Consider the following 11,906-nt stretch of genomic DNA (forward strand, 5'->3'; position numbering starts at 1 on the left):
ACCTAAATGGTCTGTAGTAGATGGATAAGGTTGGGTACCTTATCCTGGTGACACTACGGATACGGCTCGCTTTAAAGATGTTATAAATATTGTAAAGTGCTACAAATGATCTGATCCTGATCATTCGTGTAAAGACATGTGAACGAGGGTATCCTATACAAAGAGTTTGTATAAGACCATACCACGAAATGATTAGTCTCTTTATATAACACCGTTGGTAATAGAGACTTACATTTCACTAGGATGACCATAGGTGACATGACCTGAATCTTGAGTGAGTTATAAACTTCTGCTCATAAAGGTTGTCCTTTGATTTGTATGGGTGAGAGTGGCCAAATTGCCAACTCAACAAGCCTACCATTTTGGGGATTCTTCTGATTGAGGAGTTAGAAACTTAGCTTCATAAGACGAAATTCACTCCTTCCCCGAGGCCGGGGTAAGTAGATAAATTGCTCCTTTAAGGGTTGATTCTGGGTCTTGAACATAGTGGCCACACCCTCTCTTGGTAAGAGAGGACTCAATCATAGTGAGACTAAGACTTATTGTTCGTTAGAGGAATCAGTGGTACTTAAGAAGTTAGATGTAACTACAGGGGCAAAACGGTAATTTGGCCTAGCTATACTTACGAGTAATTTCTGAAGAGTCATTGCATGTTGATTGGTTATATCCAATGGACACAAAAATATATCTGTAGTGCAAAGAATGCAGTTGTCGGTCTTTAGTGGAGTGTCCGACAGTTAACAGATGGTGGATACTATGATTAAAGAGTTTAGTCAGTTATTTACGTACTATTGAAGCTTCAAGCTACAGGTCCATAAGGTCCCATTGGTAGCTCAATGAATTCAAGTTGAGAATCATATTTTGGATTAGTTTGAAATGTTCAAATTAACAAGAAGGAATTTGATTAGATATGATATAATTCAATTAATTCAATTATATATGATATAATTCATATGATGTATTTGATACATTATCATTTGATTGAGGGAATTATTATAAATATGATTTATATTAAATTTCATAAAAATAGAAAAAAAAAAAAAAAACTATGGTTTATATGTTGCATATGATGCAATATTAAAACTATAGGTTATACCCAGTTTTGTGGCAACTGTGAGATAAAAGAAAATTGGTTTTCAAAATCTTACAAGTGAACGACAACACGACTTATCAGATTCACTATCTAGTATCTAAACGATAGCATCGAGTTTATTATACGATAGTACTCGTTTACTAAACGATCGAGCGCCGGGTCTATACGATTGACTTTATCTACTACACGATCATGTGATCACATACTCGATCGTCTACTCCAATCTATCTCTCTATCCAAAATCAGCCAGAGCCCACAACTTCTGGATTCTCACCTGAGAATACCAAGGTAATCTTGTGGTAGTGTCCATCCGTTCGAGGATCAAGTTATACTTGTTGCTGGTGTTTGAGGGAGATCGAGTTCGAGTTCTTGATCGTTGGTTCGAGTTTGATCGAGAGAAATACATGAAGAAATAGTTCTTCAAAGGTATTGTCTCTCTTATCTTTTGTATTTGATTCAAAAGGCATGTTTTAATTTATCTTATGTGCATAATTTGTTTAGTATGATTGTAAATGTTTTAGTTCTTCCACAATGGAATTTGGAACGATCCTCTTCCGCTTAAAGGTCCTCTATAATTAGAGTTTCTTCACTTAGATGACAATTGTACGTGGAATTTAGTTTTTCTACCTACAAGAAAAAAGGCTATCGGTTGCAAATGGGTGTTTACAATTAAAGTCATCCCGATGGTTCTGTTGCTCGGTTAAAAGTGCACCTTGTAGCGAAAGGTTATGCACAAACTTATGGTGTTGACCATGTTGATACTTTTTCTCTTGTAGCAAAAATGGCGTTTTTGAGGTCGTTTATTTCATTAGCTTCAATCATTCATTGGCCTTTACATGAGCTTGATATTAAAAATGCATTTCTTCATGGTGATCTTTAAGAAGAGGTGTATATGGAGCACCACCAAGGTTTGTTGCTCAAGGGGAGAATGGAACGGTATGTCGCCTTTGTAAATCTTTGTATGAATTAAAGTAGAGTCCACAGGCTTGGTTTGGTAAATTTAATCAGGTTATTGAAAGCTTTGGAATGCGGAAGAGCACATCAAATCATTCGATCTTTTTTAAGAGATCTGAGGGTGATGTCATCTTGTTAGTCGTGTATGTGGATGATATTGTGATTACTGGTGATGATGCTTTAGGTATCCAGTCCCTAAAGACTTTTCTTCATAGTCAATTCCATACAAAAGATTTACGCATGTTGAAATACTTCTTAGGAATTGAGGTAATAAGAAGCAAGAAAGGAATACTATTATCATAGAGAAAATATATACTTAACTTGTTGTCTAAAACACAGAAGCTAGGGACTAAGCCATGTAGTACCCCTATGATGCCCAACTTACAGCTCACAAAAGATGGAGAATTTCTAAAAGATCCTGAAAGATATAGGAGGTTAGTGGGAAAACTTAATTACCTTACAGTGACTCGACCTAACATAGCCTATTCAGTAAATATTGTGAGTCAGTACATGTCATGCCCTACAGTTGATCATTGGGCTGCATTGGAACAGATTCTGTGTTATCTGAAGGGTGCTCCCTGGCGTGATTTATTATATAAGGATTATGGTCATACTAATATTGAATGTTTCTCAGACGCCGATAGGGCAGGATCTAAAGAAGAAAGAAGATCAACCTCAGGGTACTATGTTTTGTTGGTGGTAATTTTATTTCTTGGAAGAGTAAGAAGCAAAATGTGGTGTCATATTCAAGTGCAGAATCAGAATATAGAGCAATGACACAGTCTGTGTGTGAATTGATTTGGATATATCAGCTTCTTGTTGAGTTGGGATTTGAAATCACCACACCGACAAAGTTGTAGTATGATAACCAAACAGCACTTCATATTGCGTCTAATTCAGTATTTCATGAAAGGACTAAACATATTGAAGTTGGTTGTCATGTTGTACGTGAGAAAAGTCAACAAGGGTTGGTATCTATAGGATATGTGAAGACTAAAGAACAATTAGGAGATATCTTCATGAAAGCATTGGATGGAACATGTGTAGATTATCTATATAACAATTTGGGTATGATTAACATATATGCTCCAACTTGAGGGGGAGTGTTATATTCTATTGTCAGGGTTTTCCATTATTGTGAATATTTTGTTATATCTTTTTCCTTTTATATGCTTTGTACACATGTATATATTCATATCTTTGGTGAATGAATAGAGTATTCTGATTCTCTCTCAAACCTAAGAGTTTTATAGGTGGAAAGTTGGAGGGAACAGGAATAAGTTGGTGTTAATCGGGGAAATAAGAGTAAAATGTCTGAGGAGGAAAGATAGGACGGTTATGATTGTTAGGAGCTTGGAAAGCAGGGTTATGTCGATTGTAACAAGCCAACATTGTATGACCAAACCTGGTACATATCTGGCATTGAAGACGAGGACGAGGAGTAGAATGCCATTTTGGGTTACGGTTTGTGTTGAAGTTGGTACTAGTGGAACTAGGACTAGTGAAAGAGGAGGGAAATAAAGATGAGATATTTGTATTTTTATGGGATGGGATGGTTACAGATACAGGATGCTAAGAGATCGGAGAAGACAAGCCAATGGTCATGTGTTCTTCATCTTACATTGATGTTAACATTGACGCTATTAAAATAGCAAATAAAAGAGAGTTTGTGCTCTGATACCATAAAACAGTGAATAATAACAAAATATTGATGATAATTCTCACGGCACAATAACAGAGGCTGGAGGTTCCATTAAATAAGGGAAGAACATGATAGGTGTCAATACAAGATAAAGATATGATCTACATCATAACAATCAGTAATGAACAGAAATACAAACAAATATAAGGACTAAATAGTAAAGTTGAAAAATCATAAATATATTCCAACAGGACCCTAAACTTTTTAGTTGAAAACATACCTCATAATTTCAACTAGTTGAGTTATGTTCGGGTTGACATGACAAATACATTCATATATTTTGTATCCAAAATATCTAAGATGATATTATTATAAAGATAAACCATGCCAATTGCCAGCCTTTCAAAGGGTCCCTCTTCTCTCTCATATATTTTTAGTTTATTAGTTTATTTTCTCTGAAGCCGTGAATTGTAAAGGAGAGGAATTGAAAGATAGTGAAAAATCTGAAGCCATGAATGTAGAGGAGGAAGTTGAGCGACTCAAGGAGGAAATTATAAGGCTCGGCAAGCTCCAAGGTGATGGTTCTTACAAGGTATTTACAATATTTTACATCTCCTCTCTTCTTTCTTTTTGGATCTTTTTCCATTTTCAGGTCAACTCTTCTTGCCCGATTTCAATCTTTTTCAGAATGCAGAAATTTACCAATTAGGCTTCAAAATAATGTGTTTCTGAGTTGGATCTAAAATTAGAAATTGGGTCACTTTTACCTTATTGTATCGATTATCTTTCTCATAGTTTCAGATTGAGATCTGCCTGCCTATTACCTGTTTGATGTTTTGTCATTATGGGGTCTGAATCAATTTGGCCAAATATCTGAAGTAAATGGAAATGATTGAACTGTATTGAGTTACTAGATTCATTTAGAACCCGCCTGTTTGTATAATATTGCACATTCAAACCCATTTGAAAGCCAGCTTGCATTTAACTTGTGAATCTAGCCTCTCTTCATTGGATAACAAGATTGAAAACCAATCTTATGGGATTTAGATCATGCTTAATTGGAGTATGATAACTTAGCTTATTGGATATTTTGAGCATTTAGTTGCAATGTTTTCCTTTTCCTCACTTGATAAAATTGGGTCAGAATTATAGAATCTGAAAGATGATCATAGAGATGGACTTTTCAGGAACATTACTTTCCTTTGGTAGAGATAGTTGATGGGCAGCTTTATTTTTATTTCTTTCTCGTGAGATCTTCAAGAGAAGGGTGTTCTAATCTGATCAAGTATTTAGAACTGCAATTTATCTTCTAGCAATGCTGAAACTAATTCTTTGCAGCTGTCAATAACTTCTCCAAATTTGTTCCTGTTCAGTCATTCATGTCATTGTTCTAATCAAATATTTAAAATTAGATTTATCTTCTAGCAATGCTGAAACTAATTCTTTGCAGCTGTCAATAACTTCTCCAAATTTGTTCCTGTTCAGTCATTCATGTCATTGTTCTAATCAAATATTTAAAATTAGATGTATCTGCTAGAAGTGTTGTAACTAGCTCTTAGCAGCTTTCGCCCCCAGCCCCCCCTTCCATTTTTCAATGAAGTGGAAAGTCTTCACTTAGTAGTTGGCATTCTGCAAGCTACTTGGGGTACAGCAGATGGATGACCCAAAACTGAGAGAGAGTAAAATTTGTCCTACTTTTTGAAATTGAGGTTCTTTTTTATCCTTTGTTGACATATTCGAGTGAAATTATCAAAACGGAACCTCGAATACGTGGATTGACCTCTTGCTCTCGTCCTTCGGTCTCTTGTTGTCTCACTGTCTCGCTCTCTCGATCTCATCTTTCTCACTATCTCCTCTCTTTGCTCTCTCTCGTCGTCTCTTCTCTCCCACTCACTCTTGGTTTCCTCTCTTTTGCTCTGTACTCTCTCACACCACTGCATCTGACATTCCAATCAACGTTTTGGTGGCCAATGACAACACCTCAGTAACATTTCGATGGCTGGCGACAAATGTAAAAAGGGAAAATGGCGAGTGACCGATGCAAATGGGGGATGGAAATTGGGAAGAAGAAAAGGAAGAGGGAGAAAATTTTGGGTAATTTTGTAACTTTGGTTGATGATGATGTAAGCAAGAGGGTAAAATTCTAAGTAAGTAAAAACTAATTTGGGTTTCAATATTGAATCTATTACAATTATCTCAAGCCAGTTCTTGAGTCTATGAAGCTTTTCTTCTTGTAGTCAGCCCGTAATGCCTCCCTTCATTTGCTTGCCTGCCTGTTTTTTTTTAAAGGAAATAAGACCTTTTCATTGATATAATGAAATGAGTCTAATGCTCAAGGTACAAAAAACAAAACAACAATGAAAATAAAAGGATGAACAAATGTGAGCACAAAGACATTACAAGGCGAATACTTTGATATAATAGAAAAATCAATCCTTCCAAACTAAGAGGCAAAACTCTACAACATTATTTTAAATAAGACTTTCCAACCAAAGAGACATCCAGCAGAGGGCAAGACTTCTCAAAGGATATAAAGTTTTGAATGTGGTTGAGGCTTGAAAGTGAATTCGCAACATGTCTGGCTTGAATCTTGAACAAAAGCCTTACTAGAATTTGAGACAGAAAAGCATAAACTTCTAAACCAACCAAACATAAACCTCAAAAAACCAATCTTCAAAAATCTGTGAAGAAGATCTGCACAAACTTGAGATGATTTTTCATTAAAAGAAGCATAACCCAAACAAGATTAACGTAGCAAATTGATCTGGAGTAATTGGCACAAACACAGCAGGCAAAACATGAAGAACTCCGACTGTTTTATCAATTTCTAGAAGCTAAGCCTTCAAGAATTTGGGATTTCATTTTGCAGGTAACATTTGGGGTATTGTTCAACGATGACAGATGTGCTAACATATTCGAAGCGTTGGTCGGGACGCTAAGAGCAGCAAAGAAGAGAAAAATAGTGACTTATGATGGTGAATTGTTGTTGCAAGGAGTTCATGATAATGTTGAGATCGTTCTCAAAGCCATTCCAACAACAGAAGTTGCAACCACTGCAGCTGTGAAGGCAGCCTGAGTAATGAAAGTGATGATCCTTATGTAATATGAAAAAACAGTGTATGCATCTTGAATTTCTATGTTCTATAATGAATATTGAGTATCACAATTTTCATTTAATAACATGTTTCTCAAATTTCTCGTGTTCTATATTTGAATGACGTTTGTGAGGCTTACCCCTTGTTCCCTTTATCCAAATTTTATCAAATGGCGAAGTTGTTCTAATAAGTAGGGACTAATATCTTTTGGAAAATTGCATCAAGTAGCAAATTAAAGTTATATATTAGCATCCATGTCATCAAGTTTTAGATTTTGCTGAAAATAACAAAAATTCAAGTTTTCATTTTTTTTTTTTTTCGTATTCCCTTTTTACCCTCAAATATATTTCCTCCTCATGCAACCCTTAACCCTAAACCCCCTTCTCAGCCCTTCTCAGCCCTTCTCAGTCGTCTCTCTCGCTCTCTCTCTAAACCCCCTTCATCTACAAGTTTCTCGCTCTCTCTCTCCCTCAAACTTTTCTTCCCGATTCAGTGCCTCCCGCCGCCTTCACCTTCGTTTCGTCCGCCATCAGCGGTGAAATCGATACAGCTACTGCTCTGAAGGTGTTTTATGCGACTTTCGGTCTGCAATCTTCGATTTCAAAGGAGGTAAGTTTTGATCGATTGATGGAATACGTTCTTCACGTTCTTTTTCGAAATTAAATTTGGTTGCAAAGACTAATTCGCAACTCCTCTTCCTTTTATTTCATCTCTACAATCAATTTTTGTTGGAATTCTGATTCTATGAGAAATTGTTCGTGGGAACCTACAAATTTTGACATGATTTATTGATTATAACAGAGCTATCAATTCGGAGTTGAAGGCCAAGAAGCAAGAGGTTTTTTATTTTTCTTTCTTATTGTATTTTTTTCCCTTTTTCGTAGGCTTCGTTGAATAAGTACATGTTATTTCTTGAATAGATGATTCTGAGTGGTTCCAATAACCAATCAGAAATTCCATAAATTGGGACCTTAAATTCGGTCGCCATGGAAATTGCTAACTTAACAGTGAAATCCTAAGCCTCAAATCTAGAGAATCCTCTTCATCAATGTGAACTGTCGATCAAGAATCAAATAGCTCCATAGTCGAACAGAGCAATTTCCAAATTTCAGATGGGGAAAATCAAACCTCACTTTTGATGAAATGTATCACAGGCATTACTCAAGAACAAGAGCAATAACAACAACAATGAAGCTGCCAAATCACAATCCTAATTCATCAACAAATTTCCACATTCTTCCTAAATTTTTTAAACCTTAGGATTCAATTCATCAACTCGATGGGAAGCCTGTTTTGATTATGGAATTGAGGTAGTTTTTTTCCTTTTTTTAAGATTTTTGTTATTGGGTTACCCAAATTGTAAAGGTAGATAAGATATACTTGTTATTTGTTTTGATGTAACTACAACAATCTATTGTTTTTTGTATTTTTTAGAATATCAATGTATTGTTTTAACAGTTTTTTAATATATCACATATCAATCAAATAGTAATCTATATCATTAAGTATCAGTATCAAATAATAATCAGACAATAATCAATATCATTAATAATAATAATAATCATCAAATAGTAATCATATAGCGATTGGATAACAAACTAATAGCAATCATATGTCAATCAAATAATATAATAGAAGTTCATATAGAAATCAATTGACAATCAGATGACAATATTAGATACTACAATTAGAAAATACAAACTATGTGACAAAAAGATAGTAGTAATCGGATGTCAATTAAATGGCCATATCAAAAATAATGAGGGCATCAATCACAATCATTATCTTTCGATGTTATATATCAGTCACTGCAAAAATGGAAAAAATGGGAAGTGAAAAGTAGAGTTGAAATGGCAAAATGTGTAAAAGAGAAGAGGAACTAAAGTAATCAAAAGTGAAATGTGATAGTAACAAACAACAATCAAATAGCAATATGTATCATCAGCAATCGTATAACAATCAATATCAAATAAAAATAAAAAAGATAATAATCACACAACAATCAGATAACAATCAAATTCCACGCGATCAATGAATCAATGAGGGCATTTTTGACTTTTTCAGTTTCAATGCCTCACTTAAATTGGGTTTAGCTGATCGGTTTTGCTGTTTTTGCAAATTTTATATTGTGCGGATATGGGTCTAATGTTTAAAATTTATTTTGACATGCTTGCAACTAACCGATATATTTGTATCTTGATGTCCTAAATTATTGGATTGTTTTCAAATTTAGAAAAGTGGTTAAACTATTTATAAATATAGCAAAATATCATTATCTATCACATATAGACCGCGATAGAAATCTATTAGATAGATGTCTATCGCGGTCTATCATTAATATCATTTAGACAATGATAGTTTGTTATACTTGAAAATATTTTCAATCGCTTACCTTTTAAAATAATTTTTTTTAATTATTTGAGGTGGTTGTTGGTTGGTAATACTAAGGAAAAATAATAAATGAATGTATTTGCGAATGAATTAATTTACACTTATACTACCAACAAGAGCGTAGCTCAAGTGACATAATATTCATACTATCAACTTCATGATTTGAGATTCGATTCTTCCACCCCATACTTTAATTACAATACCTCTTAAAAAAAAATTACACTTATATATAACTCTCATTCTCACGTATAAAATTCCTTACATCCAAGAATTAATGCAATTTATAAAAATGGTTGTATTGTTATAAAGAATCGTTGGAAATGTAGGTAGTGAGAGCTTTTACTAATATGGAATTGTTTTCATCTTCAATTATTCCTTTTTTTTTTTTTTTAATTTACTTATTAATTTATAGTTTTAATTTATTCAACCGGCAACCTTAGATTTTCTCTCGTAGGTGAGAGTGATATTATATAGAAGTCAATTTTAATAAATTATTTATAGGAAAAACTATTTTAACTCAAACCACTTTCGAACGTGCATTTAAAATCGCTTCTCCAATGCAAATAAAGTTATTGGCCACAGTACCGGATCCAGAATTTTATGTCAAGCATACAAATATATAACTCATAAACATCTAGATTCGTATTCATACATGGTTATTAAGCTTTGAAAATTGTTTAATAAGTTCATAAGTTCTTGAATTTTGTATTTAATAGATTCTTAAATTATCCATTATGCATCCAATAAATTTCTTACATATTTTAAAATGTTAAAGATTAAATTTTATATTAGATATTAAAATTAACTTTGTGCTTGATAGATATAATTAAATATCTTTTAAAACATAATTTATCTATTAACTATAAATTTTAAATTTTAAGGTTCAATCCAACACAAATTTCTTTATCTTATAAAATAGTTCATATTTAAATATTTTTAATATTTATAAGATCTCTTAGATATAAAATTGAAGTTTATAGATTTATTAGACATTTTTAGGAATTAGAGTCAAAATTGAAAGTTTAAAAATTTATTAGTAGGAATTTTCAAATTTGAGAAACTAAACTTTTAATTTAAACTTCATATAAATATAATTACAAATTACAAATTTAAATAAAATGTAATTATATTTGATGTATAATTGATTTATGTGCTCGTATCTATAATATGAAATAGTTCAAAATTAATTAATTAGATATACAAATACGTAAAATGCCACCGATTGAGAGGGGCACGTGCTTCCCAACCCCTTAATAGATCTACCCCTAATTTGGCCGGACTAAAAAGAGAGTGGTCTTGAAACGTGCATGCATTCTATTAACTTATCATAGAGTTAAAACCATTACTAGATGCATACAACCATACAAATTGTCATGCCTTGATCATGTACAATCCTGAGAAGTTTGAAGTCTAAGAGCATATGTGAGAGTGATTTTGAAATGATTAACGGGTCGTTTGTTTCGTAGGAATCCAAGAATCTAATAGAGTGGTCATCTAAATTTTCATATTTGTTTTTGGTAATGTAAGATGTTCATGTATTTGGAAATTTTCGAGTATCTTGAGAGTTTTGGAAGCCCTCCTTGAAACTAAATTCCCGTGTTTAGGTTATCTTCTTTTCTACCTTTTTAACCTTTTTTTTTTGTTTCATATATATACTTAGTCATTTTATAATTAAAATAAATATTGTCAACTATGTATTTCACTTTCTTTTGTTACATTGTAGTTTGATTTATTTTTTAGAAAAATATTCAAATTAAAATTTAAACTAATATTTATTTTATTAAAAAAAATCTTAAATTAATGTATATTATTTGCTTGAGAAAAATAATAAAACTATATTAATTTTTCAAGAAATCAAATTAATAAATCAATATGTAGAATCAGAACAAGTGATTGCCGAGATGCGCGTGGGAACATACACTCTTAATTTAAAAGAGAGGGTTCGAAAACATATTTATTCTGACTCAGAGGGAGAAATGCATTGGAGTACCGACGTGTATCATGCACCCGAATTTACATATAGTAATGTTAAGAATGGAGCATGAAATTCATTTTATTCCCCTTGCCAAATTTTGCGGAAGAAATAATTTACTCTTTTATTTTGTTTAATAGGGGTTTTCTAATTACTAATCAGGAATATCGGTAAAAAAAATTCTCCGCATGATTCTTTCTACAATTTAATCTTATGTTACCAAAGAAAAATCCATTCTTTGAATTTGCACTTTGATTCCTATAAACTAAATAACTACTTTTTCGTCGAGCCTGGATCAATATTGAGGCTGACACGAACAGTAATAAAAATACTAAACCTGGGGTTAATAATTTTCAACTAATTGAAAAAATCGATAAGAAAGATTTTTTTTATCTCATAATTAATCAAGATCAAGAAAGCAACCCATCCAACAATAAAAATCAAATCTTTTTTGATTGGATGAGAATGAATGAAGAAATACTAAGTCGTTCCATATCGAATCTTGAACTTTGGTTCTTTCCAAAATTTTTTATACTTTCTAATGCATATAAGATTAATCCGTGGATCATACCAATAAAATCACTTCTTTTAAATTTGAATGGAAATGAAATTTTTAGTCAAACTAAAAAACTCATTGGAAAGAAAAAAGGATCTCTTTTTATATCAGCGAAGGAAAAAACTCTTGAATTCGAAAATGGAAATAACGGAGAAAAGGCCACACAGTTATTATATAAGTTCAACTTATATTAAATTGATTAT

The 11,906-nt window shown here is 32.8% G+C and overlaps 1 protein-coding gene and 1 long non-coding RNA gene across 2 annotated transcripts; both read left to right on the forward strand.

The window, feature by feature from the left end:
- Positions 1–3,959: 3,959 nt before the first annotated feature.
- On the forward strand, positions 3,960–6,896 carry LOC120091438 (costars family protein). The gene is made up of 2 exons (XM_039049464.2): positions 3,960–4,281; positions 6,559–6,896. The coding sequence occupies exons 1-2, from the start codon at positions 4,201–4,203 to the stop codon at positions 6,763–6,765; spliced, it is 288 nt and encodes a 95-aa protein (XP_038905392.1). The 5' UTR covers positions 3,960–4,200; the 3' UTR covers positions 6,766–6,896.
- A 160-nt stretch (positions 6,897–7,056) lies between these two features.
- LOC150032612 (uncharacterized) lies at positions 7,057–8,252 on the forward strand. Its single transcript, XR_016524275.1, has 3 exons — positions 7,057–7,393; positions 7,586–7,622; positions 7,705–8,252. It is a non-coding gene; the product is annotated as an uncharacterized LOC150032612 (long non-coding RNA).
- The last annotated feature ends 3,654 nt before the right edge of the window (positions 8,253–11,906 follow it).

Source organism: Benincasa hispida, chromosome 11 (assembly GCF_027475165.1).
Source record: "Benincasa hispida cultivar pf3 chromosome 11, pf3_genome.v1.1, whole genome shotgun sequence".
NCBI lineage: Eukaryota > Viridiplantae > Streptophyta > Magnoliopsida > Cucurbitales > Cucurbitaceae > Benincasa > Benincasa hispida.

Coding starts and splice junctions, on each gene's coding strand:
- LOC120091438 (XM_039049464.2), top strand. CDS start 4,201: ATGAATGTAGAGGAGGAAGTTGAGCGACTCAAGGAGGAAATTATAAGG. Junction 4,282..6,558: donor AAGGTGATGGTTCTTACAAG/GTATTTACAATA, acceptor TTCATTTTGCAG/GTAACATTTGGGGTATTGTT.